Source organism: Suricata suricatta, chromosome 5, assembly GCF_006229205.1.
Source record: "Suricata suricatta isolate VVHF042 chromosome 5, meerkat_22Aug2017_6uvM2_HiC, whole genome shotgun sequence".
NCBI classification, from domain to species: Eukaryota; Metazoa; Chordata; class Mammalia; order Carnivora; family Herpestidae; genus Suricata; species Suricata suricatta.
In genome coordinates this window covers 81,200,839-81,228,658 of record NC_043704.1, presented here as the reverse complement: position 1 = coordinate 81,228,658, position 27,820 = coordinate 81,200,839, and the positions used below count along the sequence as shown (strand labels likewise).

The window sequence follows — 27,820 nt, the reverse complement described above, 5'->3', positions numbered from 1 at the left end:
TATGTGTACCATTCCTTAATGCCTAACACATTGTATAGCATGTAATAGGAGCTCAATACATGTTTAAATCAATGAATGAGACTTAAAAGACTAGGGTGTTTTCACTGGTTCATTCACACAAGCTACTGATAAGATATGGCAATGAAAACAAAGCTTAAAATTTGGGTCTCAGAGGGGTACCTGGTTGGCTAACTCAGTTAAGTGTCGACTTTTGATTTCAGCTTAGGTCTTGATCTCATGGCTTGTGGGATTAAGACCGGCATCAAGCTCTGCACCGACAGTTAGGAGCCTGCCTGAGATTCTCTTTCTTCCCCTCTCATTGCCCCTCCCCCTAATAAATAAATAAAAAACTAAAATTTGGGGGGTTTCTGCAGGTGAGAAATTAAATAGGGATAATTTCTTTTTATCCATAAACCTCAATATAGGATATTAGTGATTCCCCATCACCATCAGGATAAAATCCACGTCTCTTAGCCTAGCATACAAAGTTCCTTATAACGTAGACCCTGACTTTCTCTCCAGTCTTATCTTCCTCTCTATATATGCATATTACCTGCATTCCATTCACTTTGATTTCTCACATATTCCATAGTCTTCTGTGCCTCCCTGCCCTTGTTGATACCCACACCTGTGGCACCCTCTGCTCTCACTCACCCCTTTCCTGCATTCCCAGTGAGGTTCTACACTTCCAGCACTGATCAACAGTTACCACCTATGGGTAGCTAGCTCTGAAAGTGTCCTTCCCTATTCTGTGCTCCCAAAGCACTTGGTTGATTTATTATAAGCACTGTGCTGTCAATCATTGTTGGTCTGTTTCTTGCTTCCTCTGAAAAGTGAGATTATCTTTATACCCTGACTTCTAATGTATTTTAGATGTTTAATACAGAGTGAAGGAAGGAGAGAAGGAATAATTATTATATAGGGATTTCTTTAAACTTTATTTATTTTTGAGAGAGAAACAGACAGAGTATGAGTAGGGGAGAGGCAGGGAGAAAGCGAGACACAGAATCTGAAGCAGACTCAGGCCCTGAGCTGTCAGCATACAGCCTGATGCAGGGCTCAAACTCACAAACCATGAGATCATGACCTGAGCCAAAGTCAGATGCTCAACCGACTGAGTCACCCAGGTGCCCCTAGAAAGTAAATTTGTGATAAGAGACATACATTGAATAAATTTAAGATTGAATTTGCATTATGTGGACAGTCTGGAACAATTCCATGTCTTTCTTTTCAGAGGTTGGGTGGCCCTGAAAAATTGGTACTAATGGACAGATCAGAAGCAATTAATAAATTTAAAGCACTGGGGCCTAGTCTGTTGCCCTAGATTTGGTGCAGTACAGTAAAAACAAGTTTTATATCTTAGGAATTTATCTTGTCACAGAAGACATTTATCTACATGACTTTAATGAATGCCTTAGAAAGTAAAACAATGCCCCAATAGATAAAACACTAAAGAAAATAGGGGAAAAATGAGTAGGTTACAGTTTTTAATAAAACTGTGTTTATCAAGATATTTAATTTCTGTTTGGGAAGGGAAACAATTTTTTTAAATTTATTTTTGAGAGACAGAGCAAGCAGGGGAGGGTCAGAGAGAGAGGGAGGTACAGAATCTGAAGCAGGCTCCAGGCTCTGAGCTAGCTGTCAGCGCAGAGCCTGACGTGGGACTGGAACCCATTAACTGTGAGATCATGACCTGAGCTGAAATCAAGAGTCAGACACTCAACTGACTGAACCACCCAGGCACCCCATCCAGGATCTCTTTTATAAGGGCACTAATCCTGTGAGGGCTCCACCTTTATGACCTAACCATTTCCCAAAGATGTCTCTTCCAAATACTATCACACTGAGGTTTGGGTGTCAACATACGAATCTTGGAGGAGGGGGACACATTCACTCCATAGCAACATGTTAATGTAGAATGCTTGGAATATTTTGCAAAACACAAGATAAACTCCTCCCAAATCTAACCACCTAGAATTAACAGAAGTTAGTCATTAACAATAGTTAATTCTTAGAATGTATTCTTCCAGTCTTTTTTCTTATACGCATACAAATAGTGTTTGTGTGTCCTTTCAGATAAAAGGTGGGGGAACGGGTTAAACAGATGATGCACTTGTGATGAGCATCCAGTGATGTATGGAAGTGTTGAATCACCGGAAACTACTATTACACTGTATGTTAACTAACCGGAATTTAAATACAAACTTTAAAAATGTTTAGGGGTGGGGCGCCTGGGTGGCTCAGTTGGTTGAGTGTCTGACCTCAGTTCAGGTCATGATCTCGCAGTTTGTGGGTTCAAGCCCCTCGTCAGGCTCTGTACTGACAGCTAGTTCAGAGCCTGGAGCCTGCTTCCGATCTTGTATCTCCCTCTCTCTCTCTGACCCTCCCCTGCTTGCTCTCTCTCTCTCTCTCTCTCTCTCTCTCTCTCTCTCAAATTAATAAAACATTAAAAAAATTTTTTTTAAGTTTAGGGGTTTATGTTATATATACTGTTCTCATCTGTTTTTTATATTAACATGTAATGAATGTTTTCTCAGGTTAGTAAACACTCTTCTCTGGCATGATTTCTAATTGCATGGTATTCCATCATGTAGGTGTATTTAACCAATCCCCATTATTTCCATGTTCTTGTTATTATAAACAGAAGTCTGATAGTGTGGGTGACGAAAAGAAGGGTAAACTCAAGTCCTCCTCCTGTTTTCCCAGGTTTTGGAGCCCTCTCTTGCATCAGAACTCTGTCTTTCTAATCCTCTGAGTGTCACCTCCAGATCCTGGACACACTCATGGCACGATGGCCAGCCCTCAGGAGCGCCTGAGCTGCTCCTCTTCCCCACACTTACCCTTGAGTGAAAACAGAACCTTCAATGGATTCCAAGATGAGCTCACACCTACGGGGAGCCACCCTTTGCCCAAGCTCCATAAGGACCCGCAGGAAAAGGGGGGGGCACACGCAGAGCTAACCGAGAGCATGAACAGCCCCATCACCACAACAGTGTTGACAAGTGTGAGCGAAGATTCCAGGGACCAGTTTGAGAACAGCATTCTTCAGCTAAGGGAACAAGATGAATCAGAAATGGCCATGTCTCAAGGGAACAGCAATGCTGTGGATGGAGAGAGCACGAGTGGAACCGAAGACATCAAGATTCAGTTCAGCAGATCAGGCAGCGGCAGTGGTGGCTTTCTGGAAGGACTATTTGGATGCTTGAGGCCTGTATGGAATATCATTGGGAAGGCATATTCCACTGACTACAAATTGCAGCAGCAAGGTAAGCTAGAGCGCGGACTTGGGAAACATTGCCTGTGCAAACATACCAGCACCATGCGTTGGACAGCCTTTGATTAAAAGAACTAGTGCCAGATGAATACCCCATACCAATCTCCTATAAACCTTCTGACTGGAACAGATTCACATTTGGTTAGTCTTTTTTTGAAGTGCGTCTTTTGCAGCTGTCCAGTCAAGTGGTGTCAAGTAGGGTGCATAAAGACAATCCACAGTGTTAGGAGGAAGAAAATGTTAGTGTTCCTGTTCCTCCCATCATCATTTTTTAAATATTTTATAATGCATTTTATTTTATTTTTTAATTTATAGTTTATTATCAAGTTGGTTTCCATATAACACCCAGTGCTCTTCCCCACAAGTGCCCTCCTCCATGACCATCACACCTCTTCTCCTTACCCCCTCCTCCTTCAGCCCTCAGTTTGTTTTCAGCATTCAAGAGTCTCTCATGATTTGCCTCCCTCTCTCTCCCTAACTCTTTTCCCCGCTTCCTCTCCCCATGGTCCTCTGTTAGGTTTCTCCTGTTAGACCTATGAGTGCAAACATATGGTGTCTGTCCTTCTCCGCCTGACTTATTTCCTGAGGTCCATCCACTTTGCTACGAATGGCCAGATTTCATTGTTTCTCATTGCCATGGAGTACTCCATTGTATATATAAACCACATCTTCTTGATCCATCATCAGGTGATGGACATTTAGGCTCTTTCCATGATTTGGCTATTGTTGAAAGTGCTGCTATGAACACAGGGGTACATGCACCCCTATGCATTAGCACTCTCAGCTCAGGTCTTGATCTCAGGGTTGTGGGTTCAAGCCCCATATTGGGCTCTGCACTGGGCGTGAAGCCTACTTAAAATTTTTTATTGAAAATTTGTGCAATTTGTGCAATTATTTTTGATAGACATAGAACACAATGGAGGGAGGAGAGGAGAGAGAAGGAGACACAGAATCTGCAGCAGGCTCCAGGCTCTGAGCTATCAGCACAGAGCCTGACACAGGGCTCAAACCCACAGACCCTGAGATCATGACCTGAGTTCAAGTCAGTCACCCAACTGACTGAGCTACTCAGGAGCCCCAAAAGGAATCATTTTCTTACAGCCAAGGCACAGAAAGCTCACACTGTGAGGAAAGAACAAGTATCTAACCAATCTTGAGAAGCATTATTATGTCTAGATCTCACAGCTTTTGGAAAGTAAATTTACTCTCATCATTGTGTTATTTGCATATTCATATATTCCAATTCAAGGATTATGCTTCTGAAGAGAACACATGGCCCTAGTGTGCTTTATAACTCCATTTATATTCTGTAAAAGAATTCTTTTCTTCCTGATAGCAGAAGTAATATATGTGGAAAGATTGGTAACTTACAGGTAAGTTTCCCCAAACAAGTAAAACTATTTATCTAGATCCCTAGTTTCCACTACTAGTGTTTTTGGTATATATTATGTTAGTTTTATTGTGTGTGTTTTTGTGTGCTTTAAAAGATATGGAGCCAAACTACTTTGCTGCGCTTTTTCACTTCACATTGTAAACATTTCCCATATCATGAGACATTCTTCTTCAGCATTTTTAATGCTTGCATTATATTTAGTTGTGCGAATGTGCTAAGAGTATTTAAGCAGTCCTCAATTGCTTGGCAATGTGCTGTTTTTAGTGATCATAAGCTACACTGCAATGAATATCTGTTTATTTAATTTTCACACATATCTTTGATTATGTCTGTATTATTTTTATCATTTCTTTGGTTTCCTTAAGTTCTTAGAAGAGGAGTGGTTGGGTTAAGAGGGTTTGTGGCTTTTCAAGGCTTTTGATAGGTATCTTGGTAGCCTTATGTAAATAATTTGGTTAGCAGTTCTCTCTCATCAAGACATTTTGGAAAGGACTGGAAATATAGGCCAGAAATGAGACTGTTTTATTTATTTTATAATTGCATGTTGGACCCTGTGATTCTCTCTTAAAAATATGTTCATCTCTTTCAGTTGAGACTGTTGATGGTGTTTCCACAACAGCCAGTTGACATCAGTCACTACTGACCACTTTTCTCATGTTTTCTTTTCTCATTTTCTCATATTTCTGAAATACCATCTCTTCAACCAGTCTCTCCCTCTATACCTCTTTCCCATAAGTGTATTGGGATTTGTTGGCAAATATGTCCATCCGAGGTATGCTTTCCAGGATTTGTCAATCACAATATCATTCCTGCTCCGTGCAGTAATTCTTTGTCAGTCCCCAGGAGCTGTCTGTCTGTCTGTCTGTCTCTCTCTCTGTCTTTCATCCCTCCTTTCATCCCATTCACCCTGCACATTCCACCCTTCTTCCTCCCGCTATGGTCTTAAAGCTTCAAGGAAACTAAAAAGTTATCCTTGTCACACAAAGTTTAGGGGTTTCTATGTTAAACAGTATTATTATTTTTTAAATTGGGAATAAAGATAAGCACAAAGAAGAAAATAAATATCACTTGTCATCCTACAATCGAGAGATAACTGCCCTCAATTTATTACTTTAAATTGACTTCTTTTATTTACGATACATACACTTTATTACTTTAAAAGTTCCCTCACCTCTACTTAGACATAAAACCTACTAATATTTGCTTATGTGAGGAACCACATTTGGTTTTTAGGGTCTTAACTTGTCCAGTCTAATAATTATTTTGGTGGTAATTTGGAGGTCTCAGGATCCAAATGCAGCATTGAGGCTCAGGTTCATAAAATGAAGCAACAGACACATTATGTGTCTGTCAAAAGGAGCTTTAAAAACTTTTGAATTGTCCTGTAAACTTGTATTTAGTCATCTTCCAATTGATTATGTGACTTTCAGAAAGGCTTATTTCAAGAGTAAATAAGAAACCGGCCTGGTGAGCTTAAGCTTACAAGGCAGCTTACAGCTGCCTAGCTCCTCAGCAGATGACAGGACTCCCCCCTGCGGGCTGGTGTTGTTGGGGGCTGTGAAAGAGATTCACGAGCCAGAAACTAGGTGTAGTTTTTTTCCTTGTCAGCTCTGGGATCAGGGAGATAATCTTTAATCCTGGATTACAGTCAACCAGAGGATAGCACACAGAACAGATGTGTCTCTGCGTTTGGTACTTATGAGGACATTTCACTTGATTTTTCAAAAATTTTAATAACATCTTCATCTCCCATTTAATATGTTGGTAGTGAAGTCCAAGTAAAGTAGCGTGTGTAATTGAAATCTTTTACTACCAAATCATTGCCGGTCTTAAAGCAAGTATTGTCATAGTCAAGTCTGAATACAAACCAAGAAGAGCTTATGCCTTAAAGTGGGTGGGCATGTGGTATGGGAACACAGTAGGTATTGGAATTAAAATAGTCTTAGTGATGAAACAGAAGATAAAATCTGAGGAAGGGTACCAATGAACAGATATAAAAGCAGTAGAAAGTCTGGGACTAATCTTGGACCAAACACAGCCAAGTCACTCTTCAACTATCGGGGGGCTTCCAATTTTTCACATCCTCATTATTAACATTCTTTTTTCTATCATTTTCCTGTTCTGTGGCTCCCAGCTAGATATTGATGGGGGCATTGGGATGGGACAAGAGGACTAAATCACATCAATCAGTTTTACTTCTGATACTTATGTCCAGTAAAAATATTGATGGGAAAGTGGTTGAAGTATTGCTTCATACTCTATTGCTAAATTACCAGTGTGGTCCCCTCTATTTTTCCATTGATAACTAAGACTTGGTTAAACATAGCTGAGTAACACAGGTGTGGGCTACTGTTGGCAGAGAAAAATTTTATCCTTTAGTATCATATCATCAACCTTTAGTATTTGAGTGCCAAATGTATTTATTATTTGTATTTTTTAATGTTTTTTATTTATTTTTGAGAGACAGAGATAGACAGTGCCAGATAGACAGGGAAGGGTTAGAGAGAGAGGGAGATACAGAATCTAAAGCAGGCTCCAGGCTCTGAGCTGGCTGTCAGCACAGAGCCTGACGCGGGGCTTAAACCCACGAACCGCAAGATCATGACCCGAGCTGAAGTCACATGCTTAATTGACTGAGCCACCCAGGGGCCCGTGTATTTTAATAATTCATTTATTTCTGGGGCACCTGGGTGGCTCAGTCAGCTAAGCATCTGACTTCAGCTCAGGTCATGATCTCATGACTCATGGGTTCAAGCCCCATATTGGGCTCTGTGCTGACAGCTCAAAGCCTGGAGCCTCTTCGGATTCTGTCTCCTTCTCTCTCTGCCCCTCCCCTGCTCATGCTCTGTCTCTCTCCATCTCTGAAAAATAAATAAATGTTAAAAATTTGAAAAAATAACTCATTTATTTCTCATTTTATAAAAATACTAAATATTAGGCATTCTTTATTTTAAAATATAATGAATTGTAGGGGTACTTAGCTGGCTTAATTGGTAGAGCATGTGATTCTTGATCTAGGGGTTGTGAGTTTGAGCCCCACGCTGGGCACAGAGATTACTTAAAAAAATATATATATACTCTAAAAATATAATCAGTTATAATATAAACATTATAAAATGATATGAAAAGAGTTATTTAACAAATTGGTTTGGATTCATTAAATCACAATATGAATTTGCCTTGGTCCTCACTCCATACTCCAAAATAAACTCCAGATGGATGTAAAGGTTAAACTCCAAGTAAAATCCACTATAGATCACTCTTAGAAGATTGATTGAGCAGTAGAAGAAATTACAAAGGAAACGACAGGCATCTATGAAAATATTTTGTTCAAAAATTACTAAAAGAAAAAGTCTTTTTTAAAAATATTCTCTTCATATATATCAAAGAAATAGAAAGCTCTTTCCAGTTTATGAGAACTACAAGACCCCAACAGATAAATGCACAATGGATAAAAATGACCATTCATGCACAGCCGATGTGAGTATTAAACAAATGTGGAGAAAATATTCCACATGACTGGCAATCAAAGTAGTGCAAACTTATAAAACACTACTTTACACCTAAATAAATTAGAACCTAAAAGACTATTGACAATATTCATTGCTGGTAAAGTTTTAGTAAAAGGGACACACTCATATGTTATGACTGTCAGCAAAAACTAGGGAAATCCTGTCAAATAGCATTCTTTTTTTTTTCTACAATACTAATTTTTTTCTTTTTTAAATAGTATATTGTCAAATTGGTTTCTATACAACACCCAGTGCTCTTCCCCACAAGTGCCCTCCTCCATCACCACCACCTCCCTTCCCCCTTCCCCTCCCCCTTCAACCCTCGGGTTGGGTTCCTTTTCAGTATTCAATAGTCTCTCAAGTTTTGAGTCCCTCTCTCTCCCCAACTCTCTTTCCCCCTTCCCCTCCCCCTGGTCCTCCATTAGGTCTCTCCTGTTCTCCTGTTAGACCTATGGGTGCAAACATATGGTATCTGTCCTTCTCCGCCTGACTTATTTCGCTCAGCATGACACCCTCGAGGTCCATCCACTTTGCTGCAAATGGCCAGATTTCATTGTTTCTTGTTTCAAATGGCAGTTTTGAATGGTATATGAAGAGCCAGGAAACTATACTCTTTAATGTAAGGATTGAGAGTGAGGAAATAATATAAAGAAAGAAAAAAGTATCAAATTTAACTCAGCAAACAAAAAGATAGAAAAAGAAAAGGTAAAAGGGCACAGTAAACAACTATTAAAGCTTATAATAAAACCTGTAAGTACCTGGGAAATACACAATACATGAAAAAAGTGGAAAAGATACATGTCACATATAACTTTTACACAGCTGTATACATATGAGCAAAGACCAGAAGTTAGATCAAAACTGAATATGGAACGGGATTGCAGATAAAATAATTTCTTTTGTTGTTTTTTTCTAATATTTTCTGGTGTTTCTAGCACTTAACAGTAAATAAAAATTGAGTAAATAGGAGGGGAAACACCCAAAGATATCTAATTTTAGCAGTTATTATATTAAAAATTAGGATAACTTGGGCATTTATAAAAAATATTAGCCTGTATGTTCTTGCCCCAGCATCCAGTAGGAGTACTTTATTCAGCCCCTGAATGGCCAAAATGACAGTGTTCAGTTCTTCCCTGGCCCCCTAACAAGCAAAGCCCTCCAACAGGATGCCATTGACATCCAGGTGCTGTGTGTGCTGCACAGATAAGCCCTTGGGGATGGAGGGGAGACTGTGTGGGACACTTACCTCTTGTCAGTCATTCAAAGCCAGCAAGATACTCTAAGCAGTCAAGCCTTTGAGTTACGCTTTCCCTCCACATCTTACTTGGTATCATTTGTTTGTGTGGTGATTTCATATCTGTGAGCTATTTCTATTTTAGAGAAATGTGTTTTTATATAACATCCATCTAATTTCAATAGAGCAGAAATCTCTAATCTGCTCATAGCAGAAGAATGGTTAAAATATCCATGCTCTCAACCAGCATCCCTATTATTTGTTGTGCTCTATATAATCCTATATGGAAGTCATGTTTTAACCCCTGTAATGAGAAGCCACATTTTACTAAGAATTTACAGAATTTCTTTTCTCTTAAGGTTAAGAAAGTTAGAGAAGAAGGAAATATAGTTCCCTTCTAGGTACTGATGCCTTCTTTCTGCTGCTTCATCACTATAGTAGATATGAGTTGATTTGCTTTCAAGACCAGAATATCTTCAAAGCTGACTCAACACTACTTTGTTCAGTGTTCTGCCAACAGTGACCTTTTAGTGATTGGTGATCTAATGAAAATCTCCTGTAACCTTTAACGTTGTCATCGTCCTCTCCTCACTCCATGGGACTTCTGGTTCTTTGATGTCTATTTCTTGGTAGTGCAGTGACAAGGCAGTGATAAAAAGTGGGGCAAGGAGAAGGATCAATGGATCATATTCTTCTTTTTAAGATCCATGAGAGTAAAGCACATATTGATTGAATTTTTGAAGTGCCTTATTTAAAATAGCATTTTATTTACTATAAAAGTAATACAGGCTCATGGTAAAAAACTGATACAGAAAAGGAGAAAGAACATAATATGAATCATCAATAGTGTCGTCACTTAGAAATGACCCCCTGTTACTTTTTTGGTGCAAAAAAAATCAAAGTCTAAGAGGGAAACTTGAAAATAGCACATCTATATGAGTAAATCTATCATGGCCAATGACCCTCTCAATTACTTAATGAGAGGCAATGTGGTACAGTGGAAAAAACACTGTCCCTGGAATCAGCCAATTCTTGAGTTCTGGGCTAAGTTCTGCCACTTACCGGCTATGTGACCTTGGGTATGTTCCTTAATCTCCTTGTCTCAGTTTTCTCACCTACAAATAACCCTAATAAGGCCAGATATATAGGATTGTTGAAATAATAGACACATGAGATGTAAAGCTCTATACTATACTAATACTCAATAAAAGGTAAATATTAATATAAGTATTATGCATAATAGGTCCTTAGGAGAGTATCACTGAAAATTCATTCAGTAAGGATTAATTGAACCTCTGCACTAGAAATTCAAAGAGGAATAAAACAAGACTTACAGTGGGTAATGGGCTGGGGATAGTGATATATAGACAAATAAGAATTTATTGAACTTGGAAGCTTGAAGTAAGGAGGTGGGGCCATGGAAATCTCAAAATGTATTTTGTTTGTAAGAGAGTCATTGGAGATCTCTGATCTGCTTGATTTCATTGGTTTAAAACTGATACAAGCTAATATATGAGACTATCTGATCTGTAGTACCAAGACTCATAGAAAGGTCATATCTTTTGGTGAGTTACCAGGTGGGAGTCAAAGTGTAGAGATCATTTTGGGTGATGCTGAAGTTGGTACCTTTGGAGCAGCCTTGTAGAATGGTCCCTGAGCAAATTCCGAGATTCCCTTTAAGTTTGTTTCTCGCTTGTGTGCCTAGATACTTGGGAAGTGCCATTTGAGGAGATCTCAGAGCTGCAGTGGCTGGGTAGTGGAGCCCAAGGAGCTGTCTTCTTGGGCAAGTTCCGAGCGGAGGAGGTGGCCATCAAGAAAGTGAGAGAACAGAATGAGACGGATATCAAGCATTTGAGGAAGTTGAAGCACCCTAACATCATCGCTTTCAAGTAGGTCAAGGCTTTTTGTTTTTTAAAGAAATAGAGAGATTTTCTTTCCCCCAATATCTACATATGAGTTCCTGCTTTGAAAGGCATTAAGAATACTCTATAGACGTAGTACTGTGCAAGGTGTTTGATGAGGACATGAAAAAAGATTCAATGAAAGTCATGCTCTTAAGGATTATACGATCTAGCAGCTCTTTTTGCCAGAGCATACCCTTCTCAGAAAGGAGGTACATGGGACACAGGGAGAAAGTGGATTCTTGTGAAGTAGTCAGATTCGATGAAGCAACCTCATTTATTAGTGGGATGACAGCGGTCACTTCAAGATACCCTGTATATCTTAAAATTCACTTAACAAAACAAAGCTAATATCCAAAGTGATCACAGAACAATTAGTCCCTGTGCAACAGATAGGTACTTTTTATTAGTACCTATTATTAGCCTCCTTTCTTAAATATTAACTTGTAATAACAAGCACCATCAGAGTATTTCTCCTTGTTTTAGGTTTTGCTAGATCCCTTTTCAAGCAGTGCCAAACACTCAGCTTTCTAAATCTAATGATAGTGGAGTTATTGGTTATAGTAAGTTATATACTATGTTCATTCCATATGGTAGTCGTTTCCAAGAGTATATGAATACATCTTTCTAGTTCACACTGTTATTTTCATAATATTAGCAGGGGTCACTAGCAGAAGGGGAGGCACATAGATAAAGTTGCTGAAGTCCCCAAATTTGGCAGGACTGAGCTCTAACTATGTGTAATCTCTTCTGCCTGTACCTTACTCTTGATTCCCTGGCTTGCCAGCCTTCAAATTCTGCCCTAGCCTTCAACAAATGCATGGTGAGTGACTTTACAGGAGGGAAGATGAAGAACAGGAAAGCTAGCCTTTAGGTAGAAGGAAAGTTTAGAAACTAGAGCTTCTTGGTATACTTGAGATAGATATATATATATAAATCCTGGAAAATAGTATGACTGATGAGGCTACAGCTAAACGTGGAATAATAGACAAGTTCCCCTTCCCTAAACTAGGAGGAACTTGTCCCAGCCCCAGGAGGGTCCTTTCTTGATAAAACTTTCATTATAAAGGTAAATAGTTCATGTGATAATTTTTCAATGGAATCACACCCCTAACAGAAATCTTGGGTTCCAGTTTTGTAGAAGGTGTTTATGTGAGTATTGAGGTTGAGTTTTGATTCTCGAACAAGACCCCTATACGGAAAGGGAAAGAGGTGTGAAAAGAAGAGAACCCTCGAGCTGGGTACTAACTGAAGTGCTTGGGTTTCTTTCCTCGTAGAAGGCACATGTGTAAGTGGGCATGGGGGAGAGCCTCAGCTGCTATAATGATTCTACCTCTTGTCCTATTAGAGCAGGAGGATATGAGGCAAAAATTAAGTTTTAGAGAGATGAATTATAATCTTTCTAAAGATGATAAATTTCAAAAGACAGTTGAAGGATTATTTATAGACAGACTATCAGAGACTCACTTCTTTACTTCATTTTCCTTCACTGAGAAAATCATCACTTCTAATATGCTACATTCTAAGTGGAAGGAAGAGCCTTTCAACTAAATTTTTAAGCTTAGATCACTAGGATGCTGAGTTTGAGACACAGAATATTCTATAGATTAGGATGGCTTTTTGGCCTCCTGAAGTGAGCTGGGATGTATGTCCCAGGTACGAAGCTTCCCAGCAAGATGTTTTGAGTAGCTGAAGGTAGAAATGTGTCCTAAGAGTATGGGCATGAGAAGCTTTATTTTTCCTTCCTTTCTTTTGCTTTTTCCATTTTCCTAGCAACCTTTTCCCCACCTCACTCCTCTGACCCTCCTACATACATATGCAGTTTTCAGCATTATGGACAAATAATGCCCTGCCGGTGCCCCACTTTTAAGGCTGATGTTGCTTGACTAGGCTTTACCTCTACATGGAAAACAATAGTGAGACTGTGTCCCTGGCCCCTTATACCACGCTCTTGAGGCATTGTGCAGTGTTATGTTTGCAGCCATCTGTGCCATGTGTTGCTTGGCCAATGAATCATTCAGGACCGTCTGGAAGATATGAAGGCATGATTAGATTTTAGTATGTCTCTCTGGATACCGATTGCTGTGCCTACAGCCTCCTTTGAAGTAAGAACCGTACACAGAAGGGGAAATGAAAGAGAAGAATTCTATATTTTTTCTTCCAATTTTTTGAAAGCAATCTTTAAAAAAAACCCAACCTGACTGTTCCTAATGGAATCAGGTGCCAAAGGGAAGAAAAGGTAGCAATTAGAAGTGATTATAGAGCTGCTATTTATAGCTACTCAGAAGCCTTGTAATAGTACAGGGTTGACGGAGTGATTGCTTCTTATTCATCAGTCAAGAAACATGAAAAGTATAAAACATATCACTGTTACCTTTCTGTCTTTTTTTTTTTTGAGTGACAGGTTAAAACATAGTTGAATAAGCTGCTGAGTGGCTTCAAACAAATATTGTTCCTGCCTACTCATTGTTTTTCTGTAATGAAAATTAAATTGCTTATACTTGTGGTATATTTGTACTCCATTGAGCTCTCGTAAAAAGTTAAGTTACAGAAACTGGAAAAAAAATTTTCACTAGAAATAAAGATGAGAATTCTGGGTAGCTTAGAAAATGATAAGAGAGTAATCGAAACAGCTTTGTGGCATTTGACAGGCCTCTGAAGGCAGGGAATGAAGTTATTCTTCATGACCTCCTCTGTTATAAGACTTTCACATGATCACAGGCCACAGCCTCTAAATCCTCTCGTCATCATATCATTGCATATGATACTTGTTCTTCTCTTTTCTCATCTTCAGAAAAAATTGTGAAGTGGGGCTAATATGACTATTACCACTTTTCCAAGGGAACATTAATATAGGAATCCCCAATATGCTTGTGTATACAGAAGTTAAAAAGCAAGAAAGGGAGGCCATGTTGCATAGTGAGTGGTGAGGGCATGGACTTTGAAGTGAGACTGGATTTGAATCCCAGCCCTGCCACAGGTGTACGATCTAGGACAGGTCACTTTCCCTCTCTGAGCCTTACCTGTAAAAATGGAAGAGGTCATATTTATTGGGCATTGGTTTGGGGCAGATTAAACATGGACATATTCTGGACAAAATAGAAGATGTTCTTCCTTCTTCCTACCCCTTGTGTCTACACGTGTTTCTGTGAAGGATTTTATTAGCAGAGAAAGTTAAGTTGAAGTTAAGTTATATTTGCAAAAATGGGGTGCCTGGGTGGCTCGGTTAAGCATCCAATTCTTGGTTTCGGCTCAGGTTATGATCTCACCGTTTCATGAGCTTGAACCCTGCATCGGGCTCTGTGCTGACAGTGCAGAGCCTGCTTGGGATTCTCTACCTCCCTCTCTCTCTGACCTTTCCCCAATTGTGCAGTCTCTGTCTCTCTCAAAATAAATAAGTAAATGTAAAAATATATATTTGCAAGAAAGGAAAAAAGACAGAAAGAAAGAAAGTGAGAAAATATTTACAAAGTGGAGTGCCTGGGTGGCTCAATCGGTTAAGCGTCTGACTCTAGATTTCAGCTCAGGTCACGATCTTACAGTCCTTAGATCAAGCCCCTTGTTGGGCTCCATGCTGGGCATCAAGCCTACTGAGATTCTCTCTCTCTCCATCCGCCTCTCCCCTCCTCCACTTGCTCTCTGTCTCTCTCTCTCTCCCCCAAAAAAACTTTGCAAAGGACTTGCTGTGAACTTCTAAGCCTCATGGTAGAAAGAAAACAATTCAAAGAATCCAAGACCTTCTCTTCAAGGAGCCTATAATCTGTATGGGGAGAGGAAAATTGCATACACAAAACTATTGGCTCCTGTGTAGCATAGGAATTTAGAGAAGAGAAAGATCTTCTTGGACTGGAATAATCAGAAAAGGCTTCATGGAAGATGTAGGAATTGATGTAAATAAAGACCACATAGGTATGTGATACATTGTATAATATTGTTTTTATTCTAGGGGCACCTGGGTGGCTCAGTCAGTTGAAGGTTCAACTCTTGATTTCGGCTCAGGTCATAATCTCATGGTTCGTGATATTCAGCTCCGCATTGGGCTCTATGCAGACAGCACAGAGCCTATTTGGGATTCGCTCTCTCTCCCTCTCTCACTGTGTCTCCCGTCTTGTGCTCACTCTCTCTCTCTCTCTCTCTCTCTCTCTCTCAAAAATAAATAAATAAACATTAAAAACATTTTTAAATATTGTTTTTATTCTAAACAAAAATGTTTTCCAAAGACTGTATAATAAAGAAAACTGACTCTTTTTCCGGTCCTCAGTCTAATTATATTAAATTGGGCAAATTTAAAATTCAATTATAAATAGTAAAAATAGCAACATTTTATTTGAATTCTCTCAGTGCACTATGGATAAAGCCCATTATTTAATTTTAACAGGAAGATATTTAAATTATTCTTAAAGATCTAAAACAACACAATCTCTGGCTATACATGTCTCAGGAAAGGTGCTCTTTGTCCCAGAATCGAATGGCCCCACCGAAAAGTACCAGATACCGCACAACACAGAGATAATCTAGACTGAATAAAATTAACTAAAATTGTCTGTGTGCATAACAGGGAAGCCTATAGACCAGGGGGGTTTTAATGATAATTGATGAATCAGGAACGATTATGCCTTTCAAAAATAATGTGGATAAAGAACTGGGTCTTAATTTGTACACTTATTAAATATTCTTAAAATATAAATATGGATGCATGTATGTTTGTATGTATGTGTGTATTTATAAATGCACTGGTGTTTTCTTGAAAGGGGCGTTTGTACTCAGGCCCCGTGTTACTGTATCATCATGGAATACTGTGCGCACGGACAACTCTACGAGGTTTTGCGCGCTGGCAGGAAGATCACACCCCGATTGCTAGTGGACTGGTCTACAGGAATTGCCAGCGGAATGAATTACTTGCACCTCCATAAAATTATTCATCGTGACCTCAAATCACCTAAGTGAGTTTTAGAGCTAATTTTTCAGCCATTTTGTTGTGTTGCTTTGAAATAAGCTTATCCAGCATACCTGAAGTTCTCAGACATCATACTTTCAGTTCAGTTTAATCAGCACAGTGGGTAATTCTATTTGCCCACTGACTGACTGATTGACTTGCTTTAATGGCAGATAGCTCCAGGCACCTGACATCAGTTTTTTTTCCTTTTGGTTGCATTTTAATTGTGCAACTGTGAGAGAAGGTGCATTATTAACTGAAGTATTCACTTTCCATTGTCTCAGATAATTAGTGCCAAAGGTTCCCATCTAATGGCTTGGTTTGTTGTTTTCCTAGTGTATTCCCCAAAGAATCCAAGTTTTAGAAACTGAGTTTCAAAGATGTATACAAGATAGAAATGAATAAATAAGACACGGAGGCCAAGAGAAAATAAGAACATTAGAACTAACGCTTGCTCACATGTATGCACAAGATTCTGTACAGTTTTTAGAGGTAGACTATGGGTTTGGCTTTGACCTTACTAGAATCTAAGCAAAGAAGGAAATAGTTACAAGGCTCGTGGTGTCTATAAGATAATATAAACTGACTATTTAAGAGAAACAAAGTTGTTTCTAGTAATTTCTGTTTTCAAAATGATTTCTTTGGCCATCAATAACCACTTTAAGAAGAGTGTTTATTCAGTTCCCCAAACTGCATGAAAGGAGGAAAAGACTTGATAAAATGGTATATTTCATTATAGCTCCTATTTTTAAACATTGTTTTTATTATTTCTCATCACATTTTTGGTTTAAAGAAGCAGAAAGGAATTAATCTCTTTTCAGAAACGTGTGTAGCACTTTCATAGTTTACAGTACTTTTTCAATATCCATAATCACATCTGCTTTGATCTTGGCAAAACTTGTGTGGGATTGCTGCAACAAGGATCATTATTCTTACTTTGTATAAGAAAAGTCCAAAATCGTGGAGCTAGGACTTGAACCCAGGACATTAGACCTCATCATGTGAAGGTGAAGGACTCAGTGAACCCTCAGTGGAAGATACAATCAATCCTTGATTATAAATTTCAAAGCAGCACTAATGTATCACCATCATTCTCATTGGTGCTTATCATAGTCACCCGCTCCCTGAACAACCTCCTCCTTGCTTCACTTGCAAATAAACTTTATTATAGTCTTCATTCCATCTGTTAACACTCTTACACAACCTGCCGCTTTTGTCATCCACTACATACACATAAGGGACATGAAACACTTGCCCAAGGCCTCTGTGAATGTCTCCTTCTTAACCACTTTGTTCTCCTGGAGAATTCACTTTAGAGGAAGAGGTCGGGAAATTTGAGACTATATAAAATCACATGCTACTTTCTTTAACTCCTCTCGTTTAGAGATTAGAGTAATAAGTCACCCAATGAGCCTTTCCCTCTGTTATCAGTTTTCCCCTGAACTTCCAGCAGCCTTGGCCTCTTTGGGTTCCAAGCTAACTTTGAGAAGACAAAGATAAGTCTGGCTTGTAGTGAAGAGAGATTCCATTACTTGCATTAAATCTTAGGCTGTGTGACCACAGCTCTGTCTCAGAGAAGACCTGACAAAAGTTCCAACCTCATGTACTCTCTCCCCGTGTCCATTCCCTCTTGTCATGCCAAGAAGTCCCCAGAGTGAGCAGTACAAAAGAAACAGAAGAGGAAGCTTCTAGCATTTTTCTTTCTAGGGGCTTATCGCCTTTTCTGACTTTCATGGTATATGATACCATCAGTTCTGCAATTATGCCAGATGGCCCATGATATTTAAATCCTGATGCATTTTCACCAAGACTAACACCATTAAATCAAAATGTGGAAATTATGTAAATTTTACATATCAGGTGCAAAACTAGGGGTAGGATGTGGGTGAAGGTATTCTAAAGCAGTTGTAAGCACAGCTATCTGGTAGATAGGGAGCCATGTGACTCCAGTGGAGAGGAGGGCAATGTGATGTCCCTGGTTCAGAGAAGGGAGGAGAGAGATTGAGAAGTTTCCTGTTTTCTAGCCACCTCAATTCTGAATATCAAGCCTTCTTATTATTAAAAATAGGTCTCTACATCATTAAGCCTCTGAAACCCTACCTCACGAATATTCTAAAGTTCTAAACAGGTTATTTGAGTGAATTCAGTCTCATTTGTATGAATATTAATATTTTGGATTCGACTGGTAGCAGATTATATTCATCTTTAATGCTAAAAGAAAAATTTTCCCCAGGTTACATTTCAGATAAATACTATGAAAGTGAAAACATGACTTGTGTGGAATCTACTTAAGTGTAAATTTATTCCAGCATTTCCTTATTAGCTTTTTAATGTAAAAACTCCTAGTATCAAGGTTCCATGAATGATTTTAGTTGGTCATCATTTAAACAGTGTTTTAGAAGAAGTGTTTTTCTTAGTGCTTTGTCTGAGACTGGCAAGGTTGGAAACTGATATTTATGGAGCATGGGTGTTTTACATATTTTATCTCATTTAATTCAAATGAAAATTCCATAAGGCTATTATTATAGGCCCATAGTTCCTTATTGAAAACTCTTAGAGGATTTCAGAAAGGTAACATAGTGCATTGCCTCACACCCCCAGCAACGTCTAGGACAACCCTCTATAATGAGCCACAGATAAATAAAACAAGTTTGCTTGATATAGATGAGAAAATATTTACATATTTTCTGCATGTGTGAATTCTGGAGAACATACTGTGACCTGAATTGTCCCGATCTTACAGATGAGAAAACTGGCTTCAAAGAAGTAGATAGCTTGGCAGAGGTCACACAGGTAGCAGGTGGTGGAGGCAGGATCAAACCAGGTAGGAAAAGCCCACTATCCTGTGCTACCTCCCAAGTTTGAGTGATACTAATATCCCAGTAATATTGGAACTCACAAGCTGAATTCCACAAAGTACGAGGCAGCAAACTAAGTTGCCAATTATGGTCATGGTGTTTATTAGTACTAATATCTGGATGTTCTCTTTATTTCTTTTTAAAGTGTTTTGGTGACTCACACAGATGCAGTAAAAATTTCAGATTTTGGTACATCTAAGGAACTCAGTGACAAAAGTACCAAGATGTCCTTTGCTGGCACAGTCGCGTGGATGGCTCCAGAGGTGATACGCAATGAACCTGTCTCTGAAAAAGTCGATATATGGTGAGCGGCACCATCTGTCCCAGCTAGAAAGCCTCTCCCACTTCACCCCATTAGTCCTTTCCTCCTTCCACACTTCTACTTTCCCAAAATATTCTTTAGTATTCCTCTCTCCTGGCTGATTTCAGTCTCCTCCTATGTGAGGTACTACCCAGTGTAATGATAAATGTGGTAAGAAGGACTGAGCCGAGAGTAGGGTGAATATGTCTTCAGTAAATCATCAGCTTGGGAGACCTTCACAGAATATGCTGAACTTTCTGGAAAATCGAAAATTTTCTTCAAATACACATTTAGTATCGAAACCTTTCTGAAATATATTACGTAATTCTCAAGTTCTTAAGTAAAATACATTAAACAAAGTTTACCTAGTCTTGGTGACTCAGACCATCACTATATATATCAGTGATGTACTTTGCTACAATATAGTTTATGTGCTTTAAGAGCTATTTGAAGTATATAATAGGGTTGTTTGCCCTTTTATTAAAGAGCCCCTATGATCTATGCTCTTTTTGCCTTTTAAAAATTTTTATCAGCTTTTCCTTCGAGATTACGAATCTTTGCTATTAATAGTATATTTCCTTGTAGCCACTTTTCTTTCATTCTTAAAATTGGCTACTAATAACTTTTAGCCTTAAAACCAAAATAATAGCATATATTAAAATTACATGTAACACCAGAGTAAGATAAAGTAGAAGTGTGGGGTCATTTGAAATTTGGGTAATTACTAACACAATCCCCCAGGAATTATACCAGTTATGTTCCCAACAGAAATGTATAAGTGTTTTCTCAGTCTCACCACCAAAATGTGTTAAATTTTTAGATTTTTGCCAACCATCTAGGTAACAAATGGTATCTTGAGTGCAGCTTTAATGTGCATTCCTCTTATAAGTTAGGTTGTTCATTTTTTCATGTGTTCACAAACCATTTGTAATTCCTTATTTGTGAACTATTTCAATCCTTTGCTAAACTTTCTGATCTTTATTCTTATCAATTTATGAGGGTATTTTCTATATTAAGGAGATTAGCCTTTTGTGTATAGGAATTAAAGATACTTTTCACCTTTGCTATTTTGTTGATGGTGGAGTACTTTCTCCATGCTAGATTTTTTTGAAAAGACAGTTTAACTGATCAGTCTCTCTCCTTATGGCTTCTGGATTTCATAACTGGAAAGCCTTCACCACTCTAAGATTAGCAGAAAGAAAAAAATTTCCCATGTGTTCTTTCAGGATGCTTATGGCTTCAATTTTTCTTTTCACATTTGAATTTTTGATTCATTGGGAATTTATCTTGATGTAAGATGAACTATAGACTTAATTTTCCCCCCAGTTGTCCCAACAGCATTTACTGTATAGTCCGTTTTCCCTCACCAGTTTGGGATGTCACTGCTATCACATACTCAATGCCATATGTATTTGGCCTATTTATGGATCTTTATTCCATTCTATGAGTCTGGCTGTCTATTCACACACCAGAGTTAATTATGAAAGCCTTATAATATGTCTTAATATCTAGCAGCATTGGTTACCCTTCACTGAGTTGCTTTTTTAGAGTTTTCCTAGCTGTTTCTTTCTTCTTATGGCAGTATTAAATTTTTGAAGCTGGGTATATATTTGATTAAAAACGAATATAGAACTAAAATGCAAACCAGTCTTTCTGCGCTGTCTTCGGTACCTGTTCCTGTACCACTGTAGGTCTTTTGGAGTGGTGCTCTGGGAGCTGCTGACAGGAGAGATCCCTTACAAAGATGTGGACTCTTCCGCCATCATTTGGGGTGTTGGAAGCAATAGCCTACACCTTCCAGTTCCTTCCACTTGCCCTGATGGATTCAAAATCCTTATGAAACAAACATGGTAAGAAGTATATTTCTCCCAATATTCTCTTTTACCTTCTTCCTCAAAACCACATTTAAAATTTCTATAAAACTTCAGGGAAGTCTCTAATAGGGATTTGGAGCAAATCAATTGGTTAAAGACTGGTGGACTTGGAGTTATTTATAAATAACGAATTTGGTATATCCTGCTATAATAGACCTTAACAAATTAAGTGATAGCTATTATTTCTTTACTAGTCCTCAGGGACTATTACTGTAAACAGGTCACTGATCCTAGAGATTTCTATTTTATCATTACAGGTTTCTCATAATTACATTTTCCTTTTGCTCCTCAGTGCATGAACACTGCCTGAGATATAACCAGGCAGGGAGCCAAAGTGTTTTTTATAAAGCAGAATATACCCTTATCCTCCTGGACCCAACTTCCGCAGTGCACAAGCTGTCTCTTTTAACTTGTAGGCAGAGTAAGCCTCGCAACCGACCTTCCTTCCGGCAGACGCTCTTGCATTTAGACATCGCTTCTGCAGATGTTCTCGCCACCCCACAAGAAACCTACTTCAAGTCTCAGGTGAGTCTGGAAACTCTCTTCTGGTGTACTGAACACACAGACAAGGAGCTCTCGAGAAAGAGTAACTCTTAGAACCATTCCGACTCTTATAACAACGATACAGCCCTAGTCATTGTGAAGCAATAATTATGATCCCTCACAAGGAGGAAATATTGGGGCTTTTTAAACACTTAAGATAGGGGTGCCTGGGTGGCTCAGTCGGTTAAGCCTCTGACTTCGGCTTAGGTCATGATCTAATGGCTTGTGGGTTCAAGCCTTGCATCGGGCTCTGTGCTGACAGCTCAGAGCCTGGACCCTGCTTCAGACTCTGTGTCTCCCTCTCTCTCTGACCCTTCCTTGCTCACACTCTCTCTGTCTCTCAAAAATTAAAAAAATTAAAAAAGATAAACACTTAAGATACATCATTATCTCATTTGAAAGGAACATGTATCAGAATGTCATCCTCATAGTGATGGAACTGTTGAAGAGAAAAGAGGAATATATTTGAATTAGAATTACTGCTGACCTTCATGAAAGGATTGCTTCCCTTGAAGGAGAAAAGCTATAGGACGGAGGAGGGAAGTGAAATACCAGAGAGAGAGCCCATGATAGAATCAGGCCCAGAAAGAACCTTTCCTCTAACTTTATGTATCATCCATGAGCACCAGATAAAATGTAATTTACTGTATCTGTTAGCCTTTACTGTCTTACAGACCATTCCAGACTTACTGCTTAAAACAACAAGCTTTAGTTTAGCTCATGGTTCTGTGGGCTGGTCGTCTGGGCGGGTGGTTCTCACACTAGCTTCCCCTGGACTCACTCACACGGCTGCAGGCCGTTGCACGGTCCCCTGGGAGGCAGGCAGGTTCTCAACAGCCTCATTCACAAGTGTGGCGATCGCCTGGCTGTCACCAGAGCACCTCGGTTCTCTTCCATGTGGGCTTTTGTCCCCCGAGCCTAGCTTGGGCTCATTCACAAGCTGTTATCAGAGGCACAAATGCAGTGAGATAGCAAGACTCAGGGAACAAGGGATTTCCAAGCCTACGTGTGCACCATCGGTGCTAATGTCTCTTTGGCCAAAGCAAGTCACAGGCCAACCCAGAATGAGAAGTAGACTTCACCTCTTGGCACCTCTTGGCATGCTGTGATGGCATGGGTGCAGAGAGGGCAGGATTTGTGACTGTTGAATAAAAAAATGCTATAACGTCAAAAGAATTCCATCTCTGCACTGACTCGTGGTATCACTTGAGTCATTCTCAGGGAAGACGTTTTATTAGCAATTGGCATCTCAGTCCACCCCTCACATCCGCCCATCTCCAGTGGGTGATGAGCGTACCTACCAGCAAAGTATGTGTTGAAAAGAATCCCAGACTGGGAGTTCAGCAAGCTCTCCAGCATGCTTCTCGACCTGCCCCAACTCAGGGCTTGGAGTACCTGCTTCTCACGTGTCTGATGAATGCAGAGACACTGCCCATCAGACATTGGGGGATATCTTAATAAAAACACAAGGTGGGTTTTGTATTTTGTTTCTTGCTTTTATCCTGGACCGCCTAAAACTGATAAATCAGAGACTTTTATCTTGTTGCCCCAAGTCCAACACACGCTCTATGGTCTTCAAACGAAACTCTCCTCACAACTGTCTTTAGATAATCTGATTGCCCCCAAAGATCTTTAGCGCTTCTGAGGAATTGTTATGTAAGCAAAGTGTTTGATTTCAGAGAAAACACAAGAATGTAGGGAGGTTGACTTCCTCATATCATTTCCTATGTCCTTTGATGTACATTCTGATAAACTCCCTTAGAACTATTAAAAGCCATGGCCTCTTTATTCAAATACACGTAAATATGGGGTACTGGGAAAGAAATCTGTCCAACCTCTTTTTGTGTTAGCATTCAGAAAAAGACTTAGGCCCGTTCGTGAAATGAAAGAATAATAGGAAGTACTTTCTAGGGAGTCTTTCAAACTTTAGGATATGGTTGCAATCACAGCTTTGCTTCCCTTACCATGAAAGGGTACAAACCACAATTTGGAGGAGCAGTTTTTGGTCAGAGTACTAATTCACAAGCCATTGAGACAGCATAATTGTATATACTTGGAAAACTTCAAATTCTAAACAGATTTTACCTGATGCTCACAGAACATCACTTCTGAAGCCAGTGCCACATTTTCTGAGTACCCACCATATGCAAAGTACATGTCATGCAACTAAGCACCCACATACGGTATCTCCATTGGTACAAACTCACTTTTATAAGTAAAATTGAACTCAGAAAAGTTTCTCTGAGGGGAACCTTGGTGGCTCAGTTGGTAAGGTCTGGCTTTTGGTTTCTGCTCAGGTCATGATCTCACAGTTCATGAGATCAAGCCCTACATCAGTGCTGACAGTGCAGACAGTGCAGAGCTTGCTTGGGATTCTCTGTCTCCATCTTTCTCTGCCCCTTCCCTGCTCATGCTCTCTCTCTCTCTCTCAAATAAATAAATAAATAAATAAATAAATAAATAAATAACAAATATATTCTTGAAGGGGAGAGATGGGAGAAGGAAGGGGGAAAACATTACATTGGACATCTTTTAATATTCATCAATTCTACATTTTTCTCCCAACATAAAATTTTACCTCTCCTTAAATAGCCCCAAATCTGCTATCCTTGCTAGTTCCTAGAATTATTTCAGGTACTTACAAGCTGATTTGTCTCTGGGTCTGAAATTCAGACTATCTCTGGCTACTGATAAAGTACTTATGAACTAGCTACTCAAGTACTCAGAAAAGCCCTTGTCCTGTGATCTTATGTAAGTCACCAAATTTCTCTAAGCCTCAGCTTACTCATCTAAACAATGAAGATAATCATCTCTTCTCTTCCTTTTGGAGTTTTAGCTAGGATCAAATGAGAAGATAGAAATGCAACCGTAGTGGGAACTAAAGAACTGTACAATTTAAGATGTTATTCATGGCCCACAAAGCTACGGAAACTTTAGGTTGTTACACGCTCTTGAGCTCCTGGGACAGATAAGATGGCGGCTGGGGAACTCCTCTTCACGGTGCTTAGACTTTCTGCCACCCCAAAGGGGAAGAGCTGGTTGTGTGGCACCTGGGCTTGCCCTTCAGCAGTCTGGTACCTGAGGCTTGCCCTCCTCCTGCCTGCTGACAAAGCCCTGTCGGCATCAGTTATCAATCAGTGGTGGTCAGCCACAGCTCTCCACTTTCCACCAAAACTGTCGGGCAAGAGCACCAGCAAGGGATAAGCTGACTCCTTCCTGAGAGAAACTGCTTCAGCTGTTGCTGAGCCCCGCATATGCATAAAGATGCAGCGTGTACAGAACAGATGAACAAAGCAACTAATTTCAGTACGGTATTCAATTCTGCCAAAGCCACTGCCTCATTCCTAGACAATAACCCATTTCTCCAAGTTGGCAATAATTGCTCCTGGCATTCAACAGATTTCATATCAGTCTTTAGAAAACATTTTAGTGAGGGTCCTGGATCCCCATGGCTAGGTGGCCACGTGCCCTGCTTCTAAGCTCTGTGGCCACCCTCTGCCTTTGCCCCATCTTGTCCTCCTGAGAACTCCAACCACCCAGATATTCAGGGCCTGGGAATTGCAGACACACTAAGCTCATTATAGGGACAGACTGTGCTCCTCAAGAGTAATCTCATCATGGGGAGCCTGGCTGGCTCAGTCGGAATGGCATATAACTTTTGATCTTGGGATCATAAGTTCAAGCCCCTCATGGAGTGTAGAGATTACTTAAATAAATTTTTTTTAATTAAAAAAAAGAGCAGTCTCATCATGAGCAAGTAGGTAGTTGGGCAGAGGCTACGCATTTACTTATCTGAGAAGGAAGTAAAGAGAATTCATGTATCAGTCAAGGGTTGGCCTTGATGACCTCTAAGTCTTTATTGACTCAGAATCTATGATTTCCAGCTACTTAGCTGCCTAACATCAGGTTTCTCTCTTCCTTCAGCTGGGCTGGAACTGGCTCAACTTATTTTCCTTTTTTAAAATTGTGGTAAAATGTATATAATATGAAATTTTCCATTCTAACCATTTTAAAGTGTACAGTTCCATGACATTAATTAAATTCACAACATTGTGAAACTGTCACCACTATTTCCAAAAGTTTTCATCACCCCATTAAGCAATAACTTCCCATTCCCTCCTCCTCTCGCCCCTGGTAATCTCTGTTCTACTTTCTGTCGCTGTAAATTTACCTGTTCAGCCTACTGATTAAATAACTGGAAGAAGATGAAAACATTTTGAATGTTGTGACCTTTCCCAGGCCTTATGTGGGACATTAAAAGGATCCAACTGGGGCGCCTGGGTGGTTTAGTTGGTTAAGTATCCAACTTCAGCTCACGTCATGGTCTTGACAGTTCATGAGTTCAAGCCCCATATCAGGCTCTCTGCTGTCAGCAGAGCCTGCTTTGCATCCTCTGGGCCCCTCTCTCTCTGCCCTCCCCCGGCTTGTTCATTCTCTCTCACTCTTGCTCTCAAAAATAAATATTTTTTAAATTGGAATGATTTATTACTCTAACCAAAGTATAAAATATGGAAAATTAGTATATCTGAATCAGAGAGTAGAAAAAGTTTCAAACTAGCAGATTTCAATTTTCAGCACCTTTGAAAAGAAATATTCAGAGTTAGGACGAATGGCAGCACAGGCCTGACTGCCCGGGATGGTGAATCCTCTGATCTGGGGGTGCCGTTCACAGAACAGGGCAGGCCTTTGGCTTTTCTCTCCATCCGGAGGGCGCCCGAGAACCACACTGGAGGAGGAGGAGAAAGGTGCTCACCAGCTTCCCCGCCGGCCCGGAGGGGAGAGGGGAGGAGGGCCCGGGGCGCTGACCACGCAGTACTTGGTCTTGTTCTCCCACCCCACGGTGCAGCTGCCGTCGGTAGAGCTGTCCCAGAAGCAGGAACTTGCCGTGTGTAACTCTGCTCCATCCTTCTGCATAATTACACAGGTCAAGATGTATTTAAAGTGGCTCGTCCAGCTTGGTGAGTTGGCTTAAAGTCTGTTCGACTACGTTTGTGGCCCACTGGTTCACTTTGCTGTGCTGATTGGCATTGCCACCAACGGCACTTTCTATAGCCTCTTTTACACTGTTGCTCACTTCATCAACAACGAAAGCGGTCTCCTTGATAGCTTGGCTGTCTTCCATCTTTTCTTCTGTGCACAGCCCTCGCCTCCCTGAGTCAAAAATAAACATTTTTTTAAAGAGTAAAAAAATTTTTAAAGGATCCCAATAATGGTAATAACCTAGATTTCACTGGATTTTTCCCTTTCCTGCTTATACAAGAATACCTTGTGACGCCCCTCCTGTTCCCTCCCTCCACAGCCACCCACCCCCATGCATTTTGGGGGAATTCCCAGTGAAGAGTGGGGACCTAAGTAACCTCATACCAAGTAACATCGGCTCTGCTTTCCACTGACTGGCCAGACACAGCAGGCTCCTGCCTAGATTTGCTAGGTATTACTTTATGGGGTTGCACTGTTTCCTGCCACAAGGCTGTAGTCCCCAGCTGGCGTCCATTGGGTGCTGTCGTATCTTTTAGGCACTGCCATCATTTACTGAGTGCTGCTATTTCCTGCTGGAACGGAAGCTCAGAATTCTCAAGATTCCAAAGCTGCACATTGTTCTCTTTACACAATGACCCCTTCCTTTCTCTGGTGAGGTACACTTTGTTAAAGGTAACAGAGTAGTGCTGGTTACGCCCACTGGTTTACAGACATTTTAATGAAACAATGGGAAATGCTCCTCCATTCCTGTGATGGGGTTCCTCCTCCCATGCCATATGTTCTCTCTCGGTCTTTACAAATTGGTTTCAGGCCTACCCACCTTCCATTTCTTCAGATATGCCCAGGCATGTCTGCACTGCACATTAAGTGCAAATTGGAAATCCTATAATGTAAAGATTCTAAGCAAATGTGAAAGCCCCAAATTAACATCTACCAATAACACTGTACCTGTGGGGAAAATATATGATTAATCAGTACCTGGTGTTTCCCCATACATCTTGTTCCCTCTTCATA

The 27,820-nt window shown here is 40.0% G+C and overlaps 1 protein-coding gene and 1 pseudogene across 1 annotated transcript in view; one reads left to right on the top strand and one right to left on the bottom strand.

Annotated features, from left to right (window-relative positions):
• MAP3K13 (mitogen-activated protein kinase kinase kinase 13) overlaps positions 1-27,820 on the top strand; it is a 174,297-nt gene that overhangs the window by 125,729 nt on the left and 20,748 nt on the right. The window contains exons 3-8 of the mRNA XM_029939713.1: positions 2,707-3,266; positions 11,119-11,302; positions 16,066-16,257; positions 19,254-19,412; positions 21,101-21,259; positions 21,700-21,808. Coding sequence (XP_029795573.1) covers positions 2,792-3,266; positions 11,119-11,302; positions 16,066-16,257; positions 19,254-19,412; positions 21,101-21,259; positions 21,700-21,808 — 1,278 coding nt within the window. The 5' untranslated portion in view covers positions 2,707-2,791. The remainder of the gene's footprint in view (positions 1-2,706; positions 3,267-11,118; positions 11,303-16,065; positions 16,258-19,253; positions 19,413-21,100; positions 21,260-21,699; positions 21,809-27,820) is intronic.
• Positions 21,182-27,373, bottom strand: LOC115291929 (annotated as a pseudogene).